Source organism: Bombina bombina, chromosome 3 (assembly GCF_027579735.1).
Source record: "Bombina bombina isolate aBomBom1 chromosome 3, aBomBom1.pri, whole genome shotgun sequence".
NCBI classification, from domain to species: Eukaryota; Metazoa; Chordata; class Amphibia; order Anura; family Bombinatoridae; genus Bombina; species Bombina bombina.
In genome coordinates, this window is record NC_069501.1 from 827,020,732 (window position 1) to 827,041,697 (window position 20,966).

Here is a 20,966-nt window from a genome sequence, read left to right on the forward strand (position 1 = left end):
CATGTGTTCTACATCTGTGTGTGACTGAATGTTCTGCTCTGGAGTGTGGAGAGGTTAGGGCATGTGTTCTACATCTGTGTGAGACTGAATGTTCTGCTCTGGTGTGTGGCGAGATTAGGGCATGTGTTCTACGTCTGTGTGAGACTGAATGTTCTGCTCTGGCATGTGGAGAGGTTAGGGCATGTGTTCTACATCTGTGTGTGACTGAATGTTCTGCTCTGTAGTGTGGAGAGGTTAGGGCATGTGTTCTACGTCTGCATGAGACTGAATGTTCTGCTCTGGCGTGTGGAGAGGTTAGGGCATGTGTTCTACGTCTGTGTGTGACTGAATGTTCTGCTCTGGCGTGTGGAGAGGTTAGGGCATGTGTTCTACGTCTGTGTGTGACTAAATGTTCTGCTCTGTAGTGTGGAGAGATTAGGGCATGTGTTCTACATCTGTGTGTGACTGAATGTTCTGCTCTAGCGTGTGTGCCATCACCATGTCTGTGTAGAAATATAGATGTTCTGCTCTGCTGTATGGAAATGTTAGTGCATATATTTCATGTGTTTTTGACTAAAAGGTCTGCTCTTTGTGAAAAGTTTTTTTTTTTTCCTAAAGGATTGGGATTGACCATTGAACCTTCTGCTCTGGTGGGTGAAGAGATTAGGCCATGTATTACATTACACGTGTGTAAAGCCTAAATATTGTTTTCCGGTGGGTGGAGAGGTTAGGGCATATGTTAAATGTAAGTATGGAGCCTAGATGTTCTGCTCTGGTGGGTGGAGAGGTTAGGGCATGTGTTATATCACATACATGTGTAGCCTAGATCTTTTCTTCTTGTGGGTGAATATTAGGCTATATATGATGTGCAGAGGATGAGTTTATAACCTTATACAGGATTGACTGGAATGTTCACTTATTTTCTGCAAATATATTTTAATGAAAATACATTTGAATGCACCCAACACACTTACAATACTACAGTACAGAGTGTGGCTCATTGCCCAGAGGAAGCTGAATAGCAATATTTAACATCACACAGTGATATCTTGTACAGTGCTTTCTATTTACAGAAACATTGTTTTTCAAACTGCATATGTTTCCTAATCACATTGTCATACTTATAAATGGGTAATCCAGCTGTAACAGTTATTAAAAGCAACTACAAAGAGAATAATGTTTTCCTGGTGCAATGTCCTAAACTCAGAACAATAACATGGATCCAAGTCATGCAAGGAAGGGTGTGTCATTATGTGAGCGCAGCTGACATAGTAATCATCTGTGTCTGGACAAAATGTTCCATATATGTTGGAGCTAATTTATACAACATATATAATAAATAATTATTAGGAACTTGATGTCTTGTTTTTATTTGTGGTCAAACACTTGTCTCATGTAAAAGATTAAACCTTGTTTTATATGTGAGGAAGAAAGTGTGAGTATGTGTAGTATGTAACAGTAATGTTTAGCACATGAGTTTGATTTTGGACAGTGACTTAATAAGGCCTCAAAAGCTTTAAAGGGACAGTAAACACCAATTTTCGTATAACTGCATATAATAGACACTACTATAAAGAAGAATATGCACAAATACTGATCTAAAAATCCAGTATAAAACCGTTTAAAAACTTACTTAAAAGCTCCAAGTTTAGCACTGTTGATGAGGTTAGCTGGAACACCCAGTAAAAGGGGCTGTGAGCAGACACTCCCCCCTTCCCTGCATGTGAAAAGACAGATTAGACAAACAGGAGCCAGCTTTAGTCTGTAAAGCGGTGTATACATCTGACACTTTGGGGCTTGGTTAGGAGTCTGAAAATCAGCACAATGTTATTAAAAAATAAGCAAAACTATACATTGTTACAAAAATACTCATATATGTGCTATATAAATGGATCATCTACAAAACATTTACGCAAAGAAAAATCTAGTGTACAATGTCCCTTTAATGAGTGTTGCTTATGGAACACAGAGGTGTCCAGACTTTTCACAAGCGGTTATGCTGACAGTTTTTTAGGGGGAGACTGTACTGAAGTTTTGAAAAGTAATCTTCTGTTATATTATACCAGGCTTCTATAAGCACTTCCCAGAGTTCTTCTTCAGATTTAGGTTGTCTTTTATTTCTTTCTCTGTCCAGGTGATCCCAAACTGCTTCCATAATATTCAGGTCTGGACTCTGTGGAGGCCAGTCCATGACTGTCAGTGTTTTATCAGCTGTTTTTATCTCCAAATATGATTTCACTGCATTAGCAGTATGTTTGGGATCGTTATGATTCTGAAAAATAAAACCATTCTTAATCAGGTGTTTTCCAGAAGGAATGGCATGATGGATTAAAGCCTGTCTGTACTTTTTAGCAGTCATGATTCCATCAATTTGGACAATATCGCCAAACCAGGACAGACCCTCCGCCATGTTTTACTGAAGGCCGCAAGTACTAATTTTGCCATCTCTCTCCAACTCTTCTTCTTACATATTGTCGACGATTGGACCCAAAAATTTCAAACTTGGATTCATCACTCCATAATACTCTTTTCCACTAATCTTCATTCCAATCTTTGTGAACTTTAGCATATCGTAGCCTTTTCACCCTGTTCCCCTTCTGAAAAAGTGGTTCTTTGGCTGCTACCCTTCCACAAAGACCATTCCTGATCAAGCTTCTTTGGGCTGTAGACGATTCAACTTGGCATCCAGATGAAGTTGCCAGCTGCTGAGTCAGGTCCTTGCTGGACTTCTTCCGATGTCTCAAAGAACAAACTCTGAGAAACTTCTCATCAGATTTTGAATGTTTACTTGCCTTTTAAATCCTTTTTTTGTCCTTGAACTCTCCTGATTCTTTAAATTTTTTTATAACAGCTTGAATACCACAACTTGAGTATCCAGTTTGTTTGCTGATTTCCCTTTGGGAGTGGCCTTGCTGATGCAAAAGTATGATTTTATCTCTGTCGAATTCTGTGATCTTTGGCATTTTGAATGGAATGATGTGATTCAAAGTTGGTCTTATTAGCAAGCTTCCAATGTATTAAGCTCTTACCACATGTGTATTTAATGCTCAAGCATGTCTTGCACAAACCTAGTGTAATAGACCTTTTACACAGCAGTCATTTTGACATGAAATAGTAGGACAAAAACAGGTGTTAGCAATTACATAAATTAGGGTTTACGAGAGCCAGGTTCCTGCTATTGCTCAAGTGTAAGGGGAGGTCACACTAAATACTTGCCACCACTTTAGCTTTTTTTCAGATTTTTTTCTGTTTTTTTAATACTGCATACTGATATCCTGTATTTTCTGAAAGTATTCTAATAAAGAGACTGAGATATAATTATATATGGTCATTTTACCATTGCTAAAACCACAAATCTTATGGTGGCCTAATACTTTTGCATATATTTTATACCCCATTAGAAAATGAGAACTTTAATAAGACCTTAGAATTTAATTTGGACATGTGGAGACCCAAATATACTTTGGAAGATGCTGTTGCACAAGTCAGTTCTAACATGTTAATTTAAATAAAATGGATCATTTATTGAAAAGAATGTAGGAAAAGACTGATATTGCATCTGCAATTTACAGAATATGTAGTTTACTTTATCTGCTAAACAGTGAACAATCTGTTCAATTTTTTTCAAGGAATCTTTAAGACCATAAGGGTAATAAATATGTTTGTACAACAAAGAGTATTGTATAAGGGTTGACATAGATGCCAGGAATTACCACGGTATAACTATATATACAGTGTGTTCTATCTTTATGAAGAAGGAGCAATGTTCTTTTAAGGAATGTTTTTCTCTAGTTTCATTACTTGTACTGACATGATTCTCCTATTAAGAGAACCCTTTGTTATTCTGTAGTTCTGTAACGGTTCAGCATATGTCTATTCTTACAGATTTGTGTGAGAGCTGCCAAAATACAAATATAAATGGTTCTTATTGTATTTGGTGTGAATAAATACCATAAGGAAATATTAGAAATGATAAAATAGTTAGTAAATCAGGTCTGTAGGCTTGTGACCTCATGTGCAGACCGCTCATATGGTTAGATTTCTAAAGGGAAGCATAAGATTGTTACTTTATCAGTTTATTTATAACTGTCCCTAACTGACCTCAGCAGAGAATATTAGATAAAGAGAACAAGCTTATAACATGGTATAGCACCCATTACTTTATAAATATAAATAAAACGTTACACCTGTTTCTTCACTATTTAAACAACTATTATCATTTTTTTAAAAAATGCATCTGTGTATTATTTGCAAAATAATCTTTTAACTCTGAAAAAAAACTTTGCTGGCAACCAATAAATGCCACTGGAAATAGACAAACATGTTTGCATTGAGTCCAACTTATAGAATTTAAAAAGTTCCAAAATTCTGCACAAGGCTGCAGTAAAATTGTTTTGGGAGTGAATGGAATATTGATAAGGAATTGTCGCCATGCAAGGAATAGGGGTGTTTTGTGGCATTATTGCATTTGGAAAGCATTTGATTAATGCTTTATTGTGGCTTTTCAAATGGATTGGACAGTGGTATGAAAATCTCACAAAATTCCATGCAACCTCATGGAAGGCATATGCACATATCAGCTGATCACTAGTTCTGACCTTCTTTGGCATGGGAGCTTGTTACTCAACTTTAATTGTGTTACACCACTTTGGAGGGTTTAAAGGGATATGAAACCTAAATTTCTTCTTTCATGATTCAGATACAGCATACAATTTAACCCACTTTCTACTTCTATTATAAAATGTGGTTCATTCTCTTAGTACCCTTTGTTGAAGGAGCAACAATGTTCTACTGGGAGTTAGCAGATGCATCTAGGCCACCAATCACCAGTTGGCTACTTGTAGCGTATTGCTGCTCTTGGCTGTACATATATGCCACATGCCATTGGCTTTTACCTTGCTACTAGTAGTGCATTACTGCTCCTTCAACAAAGGATAAAAAAGAGAATAAAGCAAATTAGATAATAAAAGTAAATTCTAAAGTTATTTTAAATTGTATGGTCTATTTGAATCATGAAAGAAAAATGTTTGGTTTTGTGTCTCTTTAAGCCTGAAAATTCTGACAACTGGAAGGGCACATGGCAGGTTTCACAAGCCTTGCCTTTCCAAATATCTGTCCTTAATTGGCCACAAAAGATATTATCAAATAAGGAAATACAAAATAATGGCCATTTTGCTACTAAGATGACAGTGGTTAACTGTGACTACTCCAGTAACAAGTCCTGATTGGCTCCTTCAAATAAGGCAAGGTGGGTGGAGTCTGACTACTGAAAAACAATTATAGCAATAAAAGGTCTTACTGCATGCAAAACATTTTTAAACTCACCCACAACGTAAATTTATTGCAATTCTGCAGAAACAAGTTGTTTACTGTCCCTTTAATAATAGTCCAGGAATCTGATATGGAGGGAATCTAGCAGGAGCAATACATAAAACAAATCTTATGTTATCATACCTACCCTGTTCCCTTGTGATATGTTATGTTATAATACCTACCCTGTTCCCTTGTGATATGTTATGTTATCATACCAACCCTGTTCCCTTCTGATATGTTATGTTATCATACCTACCTTTTTACTACCTTTTTACCTTGTGATATGTTATGTTATCATACCTACCTTGTTTCCTTGTGATATGTTATGTTATCATACCTATCCTGTTCCCTTGTGATATGTTATGTTATCATACCTACCTTTTTACCTTGTGATATGTTATGTTATCATACCTACCATGTTCCCTTCTGATATGTTATGTTATCATACCAACCTTGTTCCCTTCTGATATGTTATCATACCTACCTTTTTACCTTGTGATATGTTATGTTATAATACCTACCCTGTTCCCTTGTGATATGTTATGTTATCATACCTACCCTGTTCCCTTGTGATATGTTATGTTATCATACCTACCCTGTTCCCTTGTGATATGTTATGTTATCATACCTACCCTGTTCCCTTGTGATATGTTATGTTATCATACATACCTTGTTCCCTTGTGATATGTTATGTTATCATACCTACCTTGTTCCCTTGTGATATGTTATGTTATCATACCTACCCTGTTCCCTTCTGATATTTTATGTTATCATACCTACCTTGTTCCCTTGTGATATGTTATGTTATCATACCTACCTTGTTCCCTTCTGATATGTTATCATACCTACCTTTTTACCATGTGATATGTTATGTTATCATACTTACCTTGTTCCCTTCTGATATGTTATCATACCTACCTTTTTACCTTGTGATATGTTATGTTATCATACCTACCTTGTTCCCTTCTGATATGTTATCATACCTACCTTTTTACCTTGTGATATGTTATGTTATCATACCTACCTTGTTCCCTTGTGAAATGTTATGTTATCATACCTACCTTGTTCCCTTGTGATATGTTATGTTTTCAAACCTACCTTGTTCCCTTGTGATATGTTATGTTATCATACCTACCCTGTTCCCTTGTGATATGTTATGTTATCATACCTACCCTGTTCCCCTGTGATATGTTATGTTATCATACCTACTCTGTTCCCTTGTGATATGTTATGTTATCATACCTACCCTGTCCCTTGTGATATGTTATGTTATCATACCTACCCTGTTCCCTTGTGATATGTTATCATACCTACCCTGTTCCCTTGTGATATGTTATGTTATCATACATACCCTGTTCCCTTCTGATATTTTATGTTATCATACCTACCTTGTTCCCTTCTGATATGTTATGTTATCATACATACCCTGTTCCCTTGTGATATGTTATGTTATCATACCTACCTTGTTCCCTTCTGATATGTTATGTTATCATACCTACCTTGTTCCCTTCTGATATGTTATGTTATTATACCTACCTTGTTCCCTTCTGATATGTTATGCTATCATACCTACCTTGTTCCCTTCTGATATGTTATGTTATCATACCTACCTTGTTCCCTTCTGATATGTTATCATACCTACCCTTTTACCTTGTGATATGTTATGTTATCATACCTACCTTTTTACCTTGTGATATGTTATGTTATCATACTTACCTTGTTCCCTTGTGATATGTTATGTTATCATACCTACCTTCTTCCCTTGTGATATGTTATGTTATCATACCTACCTTGTTCCCTTGTGATATGTTATGTTATCATACCTACCTTGTTCCTTTGTGATATGTTATGTTATCATACCTACCTTGTTCCCTTGTGATATGTTATGTTATCATACCTACCCTGTCTCTTGTGATATATTATGTTATCATACCTACCCTGTTCCCTTGTGATATGTTATGTTATCATACCTACCTTGTTCCTTTGTGATATGTTATGTTATCATACCTACCTTGTTCCCTTGTGATATGTTATCATACCTACCTTGTTCCCTTGTGATATGTTATGTTATCATACCTACCCTGTCTCTTGTGATATATTATGTTATCATACCTACCCTATTCCTTTTAGCTAGTCACTCCCTTTATCTTACTAAATTTAACAATTATATTAGAACTTGAAACTCCTCCTTGACTTTTAGCACAGTGAAAAGGGATCTGGTTTAGGCAGGGTGGCTGTTGTTGGGTCTACAGTAAAAAGACAGAGGGCGAAGTTCCTGCTGCACTTCACATTAATAAATAATAACAATCCTGGGTGAACGACTCATGGTCACATATCCAAAAGAGTTTTTAGCATCAAAATGAATGGATTATAGGACTACATATACTGTGAAGGGTTTAGAAAAAAATAAAATTTAAACTGAGATTATGTAGTCTTGTTGACCACACCTGCACCCCAATATTAAATGATAACTGGAATTGAATGTCTGCTAGATACTTCCATTGCAATTCCATTTAATAATGTATTTTGTGTTAATATTATTAGAATGTATTTAAATACACCTATTATGCTTAAAGGTACATAGTACACAAAATGTTTATAATGTGACCTTTAATATGAAATGGCTAAACACCCTTGTACTGTATTATATCATCTATAAAAATAGAATCCAAACTGAGATGATTTATTGTTTTTAGATAAAATAAATTAATATGCGAAACGTTCAGACTTATACAGCACACAGAAAATACAAACTATTAAAAAAAAAAAAAGAGAGAAATTTTGGATTATTTGTTCGTTTTTTTAGTCATTGTTAGGCTTTGTCTCCCTCTTGTGGAAAAAAGGGAAACAATAATGTACCTGGCAATTGTGCATAGAAAAAAAAAGTCAAATTGGTTAAAGAAGTTTATCGTATTTATTTAGTTACATCAGTCTGTTTTATTGTGCAAAAATATTTCTATAAATCTGTCTCACCACAGTGATAAATGTCGAACTCAGTTTAGTTTTATTTTTGTATAACAAATTCTCTGGAAAGCACATCATGTTAGATGCCTTTTCTCTCCACTCTTTCAAATCTTTCAAACATTGGCTTCTTTTACACTAAAAATGTACCCCCCGGTTTTAGTGATTATTAGAATATTTAATGTGCCTGTAATATGACAGGTAATCATATTACCGCAAAGGTGATATCAGTATCAGAAACAGCAGCAATAATGTAGCCAACACAGGTTTATCCTACAGATATAGAATACAATTTAAAAAAAAGTTTCAAATTTTACTTCTGTTATCAAATTTGCTTCATTCTCTTGTTGTTCTTTATTGAAGAGATATCTAGGTAGGCAACGTGCACATGCCTGAAGCACTAAATGACAGAAAATAGTGCAGCCATCTAGTGCTCCTGCTAATGTATAACATTATTGCAAAACTGCTGCCATATAGTGCTGTAGACACGTGCACACTCCTGAGCTTACCTTCCTAATTGTCAATAAAGGATACCAAGAACACAAAGGCAATTTTAAAATAGAAGTAAATTGTAAAGTTGTTTGCTCTATCTAAATCATGAAAGAAACATTTGGGGTTTATGGCCATTTAACTACAGCCAACAATGTCTAATTATGTCCCTAAACTGCAAGATTAACTCCAATTCTAACTCCTTACTATAACCCCAAACACTGGTAATGTGCTGTGACATATTCATCTATGAGACATTATTACAATGCATAAGACCCCTCGCTGACATTTAACCTACTACCTGCAACCCTATCCTCTGTTCATACCTGTAACCACCAACTCATTATCCTAACCACCTCACCATAACTCTCTCACAATTTTTGAGGGCCCAATTCTATGGCATGGAGAGAAACCACCAGCTTATTTTACTGAGCATGATATTGTAAAGCAAGTATTTAAAATAAATCCTGTTAGTGAACTCCCCTTAATGAGATACACAGATCTCAAGATAAAAAATGCCTTTAAAACATTCCCTGAAGGACCTCATAATACTGATGAGGCATCTTATACTATAGAATATAGCCAGAACAGAGAGCTTTAGAGAATCATGCCCCAAGTCTTACATGCTATACTGGTCATGCCAGGCCCGTACTGGCCATAGGACATACATGGCAAATGTCCAGTGGGACGGTCTATTATTTGGGCTTGAGCCACACCCTCTCTTAATAAGGGTAACAATAGGAAAACTGTTGCAGTCTGCCTAATTGGTAAAGCAGAAAGTGCATCCTCTGGCTCTTAAGCAGAGGTGCAGCCAGATGAGAGGTTTGGTGTATTATGGCTACATAGCTGTCAGAGGTCGATCTTATGTGGGCTGCTCTACCTTTGTATGTCTGGGCCTATTTGTGGTTCCAGTCCAGTCCTGAGCCATGCTAATGAAACATGATGGCAGTAACATTGTCTGCAGCACATATTGCCCTCATCATTTGCTGCAGTGTAAATAGGGTAACATACTGAGTTAAGGAAGGTTAGTGTTAGAGGAAATGTAGGTTACAAATGATAGAATCTTTAGTGTTGTTGTGAAAGGTGTTCACGTGGCACAACATTGTGGAGCTGTGAGAAAAAGATGCGTTGCAAGCCGTCCACCACAAAAATACTGGGCGACCTGTAGGTGACCATGCACTTGTAGTGGGTCACAAAATAGTACGTCCCCAAAGCTCTACATTGTCCCCACACTTGATCCTCCCATATACATTTTTCACAATAGAGCAGCAACAAATAAATTATTTACTTCTTTGGCTGCTAGTAACATACACACAGCAGCGATTTGACTTTCCTTAACTTGCAGCAGTGATCTGACATTCCTAAACTGCCAGTAGTAACCACAGAGAAATATTTTTACAACCCTTAGTTTACAGTAAAATAAAATTTACCCCGCTGGCTCAGAGTAGTGTATTAAAGTGATGGAAAGGTCAGTAATGGGCATGGGTGCATCTCACTTTTATATAAAAGCATTCTTGCAATATACTTCCTTTAGCAAAAAAGCTTCTAGTAAACTTTATTACTGTTTTTAAGCAGCATACACACATGTGCTGTGAGGGTCTGTGCAACAGTATTCAAACACTATACATTCTCAAAGAGTCAGTAGTGGTTTGTATGACACAGCATAGTGTCACATCTTTCTGGGCCATATTTGTATTCTATAGAGGTTAGGAGGCTTTAAACAATGGACATTTAAGTGTCCAGTAATTTTGTATGAATTATACTGGACAGCCTGCTTAAATACTGTAAACCTGACAAACCACTAGGAGTGGCTAGTGTTAGGGTAAGCATTGTGTGCTAATGGGAAAGAATGCTCACAGGTCACAGGACCTGTTGGTGTGAGAAACCACTAGGGTATTGGTATATGGTGGTTAGCAGTGTTCGGTTAGGGGAACATTAAAATTGTGGTCATGGGGAATAATTAGGTGGATGATCTGTAAATTATGAAATTACAGAGGGCTGCAAACAAAAAAACAAAGTAAAACAGGATCAAGGGTTTTGGGTTGAGGCATGATGTTAAACGATGATAGCAGTTATTCATTCAAAATTATTCTTGTATAATTAACACTTGTTACATAAACGTTTTAAAAAATATTTTCCTTCTCACAGGGAGAAAGGGGATTACCTGGTTTAATTGGTATAATAGGATTTCCTGGAATGCAAGGGCCAGAGGGACCACCAGGACCATTGGGCCAAAAGGTAAAGAAAATGTATATCCATAAAATTAAGTTAAATTTTGATGTTTTTTTTAATGTCATCATGCTGCATTAATATTATTATTATTATCATTATTATACAGGGGGACACTGGAGAACCTGGTCTTCCGGGCACAAAAGGAACCAGGGTAAGATAGTTTTCAGGTTATATAAAGTAGGCTATCCTAATTTTGTGTCAGAATAATGATTGTATTAACGATACAGAGAAAATATCATGTGCTATATCCTTGACTACTTCAATATAGCTTTATATAACTTTATAAAATGTTGCACTATCAATGAGCATCATAATCAGTAACAAGGCAACTGTATAAATTGTTTGCTAGAATCTGACTAGTAAAATAATAAAACTTAAAGAAGCTCTGGAACCTGGGTAGCAATTTTAAGGGGTTAACCAAACTTATTCTATACCCATTTCAAAGCAAAACAACATACAGCACCAGTTTTGGAATTTAATCCATTGGGTCTATTGGACCTAGGTTCATACGTCATGTCTTTGCCAAGCTTACTGCATTAATGTAGTACCTATGTTCAACACACTAGCACATGCTGAGTTCCTCATTGTCAGCTTTGACAGTGGGGACCACAGCTGGGGCAGAAGGCCAGATCACCAATCGATTTGGACAGTGACACAGACATTGTCACTGTCTGTATCAATCTTACAATGGAGCCAGTGGAAGGGTTGGTGCTCACCTGCAATTGGTAGCACTCAAATTACCAAAAATCAATGGCAAAGCCATGCATGTCAGCCTTTTCTGAATAAAAGGGATCCTAGAGAAGCTTTCACAATAATATGTCTTATAACTGCAGTCGTTGTTTGAAATAATTTCAGTGAGAAGCACAAAGATTGGAAACTTTTTTTTTTATATATATTTTTTTATATGATCACATTTGATGGCCAAATGGTTAAATAGACCTATATATGGGCGTATATAAATACCTTGGGTTTTCTACTTTCAAAATAAATGTAGTTTTTAGGTCAATTTTGAGAATTTGTGAAGTTCTACTATTTCAAATTAGAGTTACCCCATTGCATCATTTAAGAACATGATGATAGCTGCAGATAAAGACATTAAAATGATCAAAAATAATACAAAATTTATACATGTTTGGACTTAAAAGAATACGAGGATGCCAATGAACATTCATTTTTTTATTTTTTTCATATAAAAAGCTAGTTGAAACTGTCATCATCTGAAAGCTCTTTTAATGCCACACACACACACACACACACACACACATATATATATAGAGCTATCTATACTCTAATTGCGTTTGTATCCGTCGGAGTCGACAGTTGCTCACTCATCCTCAAAGAAATTTTGGCTGTGCAAAGCAGCCAAAAGAATGTTGATTGCACATGCAGCCAAAAGAATCCACCTGAATGCAGCAAAGCTGCATCCAGGTGGATTCCGAAAATGGCAGGGTGGATTCTTTTTTTTCAACCCTGCCATTTACAGAATCCACCTGGATGCAGCTTAGGCAAACCCTAAGCTTTAAAAAAAAAACACGCAACCGCCCGCACAAAATAAATAAAAAACACGTAACCGCCCACAAGAAATAAAAATAAAAACACTTAACCGCCCACACAAAGTATAACAAAAAAAACCTAACCTCCCGCACAATGTATTAACAAAAACCTAAACCGTCAACCCCCACATAGCAAAATAATAAAGTTATTAACCCCTAATCCTCAAATAACATAATTAAAATATTAACCCCTAACCCGCCAACCCCCCACATCGCAATAAACCTATTTAACCTATTAAGTCTTAAACCCCCAACTCCCCACAATGCAATAAACCTAATTAATGTATTAACCCCTAAACCGCCAAACCCCCTCATCGCAAAAACCCTAATTAACCTATTAACCCTTAAACCGCCAAACCCCCACATCGCTATAATCCTAATAAATATATTTACCCCTATACCGCCAATCCCCCCACAATGCAAATACAGGGAGTGCAGAATTATTAGGCAAGTTGTATTTTTGAGGATTCATTTTATTATTGAACAACAACCATGTTCTCAATGAACCCAAAAAACTCATTAATATCAAAGCTGAATAGTTTTGGAAGTAGTTTTCAGTTTGTTTTTAGTTTTAGCTATTTTAAGGGGATATCTGTGTGTGCAGGTGACTATTACTGTGCATAATTATTAGGCAACTTAACAAGAAACAAATATATACCCATTTCAATTATTTATTTTTACCAGTGAAACCAATATAACATCTCAACATTCACAAATATACATTTCTGACATTCAAAAACAAAACAAAAACAAATCAGTGACCAATATAGCCACCTTTCTTTGCAAGGACACTCAAAAGCCTGCCATCCATGGATTCTGTCAGTGTTTTGATCTGTTCACCATCAACATTGCGTGCAGCAGCAACCACAGCCTCCCAGACACTGTTCAGAGAGGTGTACTGTTTTCCCTCCTTGTAAATCTCACATTTGATGATGGACCACAGGTTCTCAATGGGGTTCAGATCAGGTGAACAAGGAGGCCATGTCATTTGATTTTCTTCTTTTATACCCTTTCTTGCCAGCCACGCTGTGGAGTACTTGGACGCGTGTGATGGAGCATTTTCCTGCATGAAAATCATGTTTTTCTTGAAGGATGCAGACTTCGTCCTGTACCACTGCTTGAAGAAGGTGTCTTCCAGAAACTGGCAGTAGGACTGGGAGTTGAGCTTGACTCCATCCTCAACCCGAAAAGGCCCCACAAGCTCATCTTTGATGATACCAGCCCAAACCAGTACTCCACCTCCACCTTGCTGGCGTCTGAGTCGGACTGGAGCTCTCTGCCCTTTACCAATCCAGCCACGGGCCCATCCATCTGGCCCATCAAGACTCACTCTCATTTCATCAGTCCATAAAACCTTAGAAAAATCAGTCTTGAGATATTTCTTGGCCCAGTCTTGACGTTTCAGCTTGTGTGTCTTGTTCAGTGGTGGTCGTCTTTCAGCCTTTCTTACCTTGGCCATGTCTCTGAGTATTGCACACCTTGTGCTTTTGGGCACTCCAGTGATGTTGCAGCTCTGAAATATGGCCAAACTGGTGGCAAGTGGCATCTTTTCAGCTGCACGCTTGACTTTTCTCAGTTCATGGGCAGTTATTTTGCGCCTTGGTTTTTCCACACGCTTCTTGCGACCCAGTTGACTATTTTGAATTAAATGCTTGATTGTTCGATGATCACGCTTCAGAAGCTTTGCAATTTTAAGAGTGCTGCATCCCTCTGCAAGATATCTCACTATTTTTGACTTTTCTGAGCCTGTCAAGTCCTTCTTTTAACCCATTTTGCCAAAGGAAAGGAAGTTGCCTAATAATTATGCACACCTGATATAGGGTGTTGATGTCATTAGACCACACCCCTTCTCATTACAGAGATGCACATCACCTAATATGCTTAATTGGTAGTAGGCTTTCGAGCCTATACAGCTTGGAGTAAGACAACATGCATAAAGAGGATGATGTGGTCAAAATACTAATTTGCCTAATAATTCTGCACTCCCTGTAATTAATTACTAAGCCCCTAACACCCCCTAAATTACCCCCAATTACTACTAAATTACAATTAAAATAAAAAACCTAACATTAAATTAGAAAAAATAAAAAAGTCTAACATTACAGAAAAAAATAAACAAAATTATCGAAAAATTGAAAAAAATTAAACCTAATCCCTATGAAAATAAAAAAAGCCCCCCAAAATAAAAACACCCCCTAATCTAAACTACCAATAGCCCTTAAAGGGCTTTTTGTAAGGGCATTGCCCTAAATTAAACAGCTCTTTTACCTCTAAAAAATACTAAGTCCCCCTAACAGTAAAAAACCCCCCACCCACCTAACCCCCCCAAAAAAACCTAATACTAAAAAAAACTAAACTACCCATTGCCCCTAAAGGGGTATTTGTATAGACATTGCCCTTGAAAGGGCATTCAGCTCTTTTACTGCCCTTAAAATGGCAATCAGCTTTTTTTCAAGCCCCAAAAAACCCTAATCTAAAAAAAAACACCTCAAAAATTAAAATAAAAAAGCCTAAACCTAAGCCCCAAATAGGTACTCGCTGTTCCTGAAGTGCAGCAGAGAAGGTCTTCTTCCAGATGGATCCATCGTCTTCTATCTTTATCCGGAGTGAAGGCAATGCGGAGCTGAGGTGCGGAGTTGTGTTCCCAATGCCTGGATCCTCAGCGTCGGTCCTCAATGACGGCGGTCCTCGGTACCTTGCGGTACCTTGCATTTAATCTTCAGTCTACGACAGACATCAGATTAAGAGGAGCGTCCATGCCGCTGAGGACCTCCGCTGAGGATCCAGGCATCGGGAACACAGTTCCGCACCTCCGCTCCTTGTCGCCTTCACTCCAGATGAAGATAGAAGATGATGGATCCGTCTGGAAGAAGACCTTCTCCACCGGACTTCAGGATTAGTGAGTACATATTTGGGGCTTAGGTTTAGGCTTTTTTATTTTAATTTTTGGGGTGTTTTTTTATTTGGGTTTTTTTGGGCTTGAAAAAAGAGCTTATTGCCTTTTTAAGGGCAGTAAAAGAGCTGAATGCCCTTTAAAGGACACTGCCCATACAAATGCCCCTTTAGGGGCAATGGGTAGTTTAGTTTTTTTTAGTGTTAGGTTTTTTTTTTGTTTTGGGGGGTTTGGTGGGTAGAATGTTTTTACTGTTGGGGGGGGGGACTTAGCATTTTTTAGAGGTAAAAGAGCTGTTTAACTTAGGGCAATGCCCTACAAAAGGCACTTTTAAGGGCTATTGGTAGTTTAGTATTAGATTAGGGGGTGTTTTTATTTTGAGGGCAAATTTTTTTTGTAAAGGGGTATTAGTTTAGGTTGGAATTTTTTATTTTGGATAGTTTTGTTAATTTTTTTCTGTAATTTTACTTTTTTATTGTTTGTAACTTTAGCTTGGGGCTTTGTATTTTTTAAACATAGACTGCCCTCTGGGCAGGCTTATCACCTAGTATATATATAAGGTAAATAAAATAAACATATTTATCACCTAGTATATATATAGGTAAATAAAATAAACAAGGCACTATTTCTGTTTACATGGTGTGATAGCAAAAAAGCTAAAAAGCCTCCGGTACTTTGGACAAGTTTACTTTATTGTCCTTTAAACACCAAGCAGAAAGAGAGTTCCCTAATTAGCAGCCACCTGAAAAGGCTGAGGCTGGAATGGCCTGAGGAGAAAGATGCAGTTCTTCCCCCTGTTCTTATCTGGCCCTTTTCAGTCTTACAGTTGAGTCCACTCATGCTTCAACAGATGCCCTGTGAATTTAGCCAGGAGAGCCTATTCTCCCTTAAAGGCCTGTCATATTACCAGCCACAGCAATTTCTACCACCAAAGACACACCCCTTGTATCATAAGGAGGTTTTGAAGGAACAAATCAATCCTCACGTAAGCCTTGTAGAAAAAAGGAATCCTGATTATGATATTATCATGTGGGATCACAAAGCCGTCGGAGGCCAAAGCTAACCTCTACATGTAGCAGTTAATCTTCCTGTGAACAGAGGGATCTGCCTTTAACAACATAAGAAAACTCTACTTTGTGTAAGGTATAATGTATGACCAACCTATGAACCAGTGCCAGACCATCTTCAGCCATTTCCAATCAAACATCATTGCTGTGATGTCAGCCATAGCTTTACTCCCTTCATTATTTCCTCTCTAATGGATTATAGGCACGTCAGGGTGGTTTCACTGTTTTTTCACTTTCTGAAGTGACACAAGCAGGCCTGCCCAGACCATGTACCTCTGGCCTAACTAACACAAATTTGCTTTTGAATCCAGAACCCCATTCACTGACCGCCCTTAGCCACTGTATCTCGCACCTCTGCCCAATGCTCATACGAGTGCCAAAATATCTACACCTGTTTTGCCCTCCCTGACGTATCTGCAAAATCAAAATAAAACTTAACTCACACATTTAGCAACTGCAACCTTTAATTGTTTCCAACAAAGGAAACCGTAATCCCAAATTGCTAACCACCCTAAGGCACTGTAATACACACCACTGCCCAATGCACTACCAAGTGCACAAAAATTCATACCCAGCTTGCCCTCAGTGAAGTATCTGCAGAAACAAAATAAAACTCAACTTAAACAATAAGTAACCCCAACCTCTATTTTTTTCTTAAAATAATTGGTAAGCCAAATAAGATTTTCTTCAATCACACCACAACTAATGTTTCAGCAAAGGGAGGATATACGTCTTTAAGTAAAGTAAAGTAGCTAGTACAGCATCTGCCCAAGACTTGAATTTGAAAAGCACTCTTGCCAACCACTGCAGCCTCATTTACCTCCCCTATTCTAAATTAATATTGGGAAATGACCACTGGGTTCAACCCCAGCTTTCTAACTTCCTTCCAAATCCAAAACTCTATGAAATAAAAATTAAGACAATGCAGTACAATTGTTATGAATCAAAAGGGGGCCCCCACCCTGGGCCACTATTCTAGGTATGACCGCATAACTTGTCAGATCCTCCTCAACCAATGTTATTGACAATCATCCACCCAAAGCTGTCTGTTCTGTCTTAAACCTCACTATCACCTAGATTACAAGTTTTGCGCTATAGAGCAGGGGTCGCCAACCTTGCAGACCTCAGGGCCACTAAACTCACAATTTTGAATCCCATGGACCACTAACATATTTTTTTTTTTAAAAGGTGCAAACCTCTATAATGTGCGTGTATGTATGTATGCATATATACTGTATATATGTATATATGTGTATGTGGGAAGAAAATAATGAAATATAAGAGAATTTTCTTTAGCTGTCAAACAGAAAGTAAAAGATGGCAGCTAATTTAATTCAATAGGACTGCTTTATATGTTTAAATATACTTTTTTAAAATCAATAGCAATATAAAACTTAATTTTTAGTTATTGTGCTATCTCCAAACACTTCATTGGACTGTATTTAATTTTAGGAAACGTTTAATAGTATTGTTAACATTTTTATTGTACCAAAATAAAAACCTGATGAAGAGATTTCTCAGATCATCTCACCAGACCAGATAGCTTTAAATCATCATCACTACAAAAATAAATTCAAACAATTAGTACACATATTTATTTTTGTATGGTAAACCCTAGGTGGATAGAATATGCTTATGAGATTGAAATATATATAGCAAGGAGTAATGGATGCTGTTTCAAGCTCAGTCCCATTCTGTCCACGGAATTCAATCTACGTATTTGTATATTCACATCTTCTAGTTGAGTTTTAACTTTAAGGGGTCAATTAATTAAAGTCTGGCAGACATGATACACTGTAGTGTATCATGTCCACCAGACATCGCTAAATGTGCACAGCATACACTGTCCATATTCAGCATTGCACTAGCAGTTCTAGTGAACTGCTTGTGCAATACTGCCCCCTGAGGATTCGCGGCCAATTGGCGGCTAGCAGGGGGGGTCAATCAGCCCGATCGTATAGGATCAGGCGGATTGCTGTACGCAGCCTCAGAGATGGTGTATGAGTTAAGGAGCAGCGGTCTATAGACCGCTGCTTCTTAACTCCTGTTTCCGGCAAGCCTAAAGGCTAGTGCAGTAACAGGGTGAATTGGCCCAATTCAGCCAATAGTAAATTGTCCCTCAAAGGAAGTATATAACCCTTGAAACGCATAAGGCCAGGCCCCCTTACATCATTATGCTATTGCTACCTTGTATCAGTACAAGCCGACTTACGGAAATGCGGCGAGTATTGACACACTATTGTTTTAATTTCATTTAAAGTTTTAAAGTTAACATTAACTTGGGTGTGTGTATATATAAATAATGGGACAGTAAATAAAAAACAAGCTTATAGAGCAGCCTGTGGAAAATGGATTCTGTTTATACGGTTATCATATCTCATACTGTTTGAGGGCACATTTTTCGAGTAGAGTACCTAAAGGGTACAAAAAAGTATTTTTTAAAGCTTTTTTATTGTGAATCAATATTCTAATTAAATACTACACTATATGGAGTTTATTCTCATGCTTTTCAAGTATTGCACTAAGTATTTTTTAAAATCTGTAGTAATTGTTTGAATTTTACTAAAGCAGGAAAGAAAAAGAAAAAACTAGTCCACACAATTTATATTTGTAGTGGACTAATAGAAAATTCAAACTCTTTATGTAAGTGTAGTTTCTTCTTATAAATGCTAATTTGATGGATTTATGGATTGATGAAACTTTAGCTTCTCCATTTCTATAATTTTAGGGTCCTTCAGGTACTCCTGGATTTCCTGGGAACCCAGGTCTACCGGTATGTATGAGAAAACTAAATTAAAATGTGCGCAGTTGGTCTGAAATAGAATATTGTTTGTAACTATTATCCTACACTGTTTGTCAGGGTATACCAGGACAAGATGGACCCCCAGGCCCATCTGGAATTCCAGGATGCAATGGCACAAAGGTAGATACTTCATCTACATGAGTACGTACCGCTATTAAAAATCTCTGTATATGCTTACCTGAAATTGTATTGTGCAATGAACTTCTAGGGTGAAATAGGACCGCTTGGACCATCAGGACTTCCTGGACTTATTGGATACCCAGTAAGTACTGTGATTTTAGCAATTTCAGCAATAATGAAAAACAACAACATGTTATTTACTCTTGTCTGATTTTATTTTGCAATGGATCAATTCAGACACTGGAATCGCATCAGTATTTAGTCTAATAACATACCCAAGTGACCCCAAAGCCAGTTTACATCACATTTTATCTAATAATACAAATAGGCATAAACAATATTTTGCTAACAAAGCACTTCTTACAAAGAAAAACAGTAGCAATACAAATTTCTATGTTGCCCCAGATCTATAGAACTATTCTGATTTTGTGGTCTCTGCTTTTCTGCTAGGTTTCAGTTAAACTTGTCATAGGAAATATATATTTTCCTGTCAGTCAGCACCAAGAATGAAATATTAACATGTATGTGACATTTTAACATAGTCTATCAGCCTAAATTGATGAATATAGGCCTACAGGTCAACATTTACAAATGTCATCCAGTATCTTCTCCCACTCTCAGTAACCACAGCACCTGCAAGCAACTTACAGTTATATAAACCTAACTACAGGTGTGTAAGTGGGATAGGGTAAAGCAATAATTGAAGTTAAAATTATATGAGAATGCTTAAGAGAAATCAGTCTACTCTTATTGCTACACCTGTTAGATTCAAAAGCCAAGTTAGATTCAAAAGCCAGTTAAGACATATTTGCTGCTGCATCTGATGCAAATACTTAACCACCCTGAACTCCCTCCCAGATCATACCAGACCACCTAGCCCACTCACACGAGTAACCCAATTCCTCCTCATCTACGCTCTTTAGTTCCCTTGACTTGCATAGTCTAGCCAGCACCAAAACATCCACATTACCATTAAGTTTACTTTCAGTGCATCCCTGTTGATATATAACGTATGATCCTAATTTGGTAAAGTTACACAAAAACTGTGAAAGCATAATCAGAATTTGTAAAATCACAATCCTAAATACTGTTGTATACAAAATAGAAAGTGCAAAGTTTAAATGTAATAAAAGTTAATCTGAAGTGTAAAGTAATATCAAATACAAAAGCACAAAAGTGTAAATGCAGAAGAAATGTGATGTCATGCAGTGCTATATTGCACTGGGCTTGTCTCTCCTTCACATAAACCAATGCAGGAAACGTCCCTTGGAGAAGTATAGAAAAATCTACCTTTAGAATTTCACTAGGGACCTTGCAGTGCTGGAAGATCATTTTAGATCATCTCACCTGAGCAGAGAGTTTTAATGCATCAGGCCGTAAGGAGCATCTAATGCTAGATTGCATTACTAAGAGTAAAGAATCACAGTCACTTTAACACTATACATTGAGATATATATATATATATATATATATATGGAAAGGGTACTCACACTTCTTACTTGATGTACCAAGCCTTCTAATGCATATAATCCTAAAAAGTCACACATATGCACAGC

The 20,966-nt window shown here is 37.1% G+C and overlaps 1 protein-coding gene across 1 annotated transcript in view; it reads left to right on the forward strand.

The window, feature by feature from the left end:
* COL4A1 (collagen type IV alpha 1 chain) overlaps window positions 1-20,966 on the forward strand; it is a 364,281-nt gene that overhangs the window by 171,040 nt on the left and 172,275 nt on the right. Inside the window, exons 3-7 of the mRNA XM_053707784.1 lie at window positions 10,891-10,980; window positions 11,081-11,125; window positions 19,216-19,260; window positions 19,348-19,410; window positions 19,499-19,552. Of these exons, the coding sequence (XP_053563759.1) occupies window positions 10,891-10,980; window positions 11,081-11,125; window positions 19,216-19,260; window positions 19,348-19,410; window positions 19,499-19,552 (297 nt within the window). The remainder of the gene's footprint in view (window positions 1-10,890; window positions 10,981-11,080; window positions 11,126-19,215; window positions 19,261-19,347; window positions 19,411-19,498; window positions 19,553-20,966) is intronic.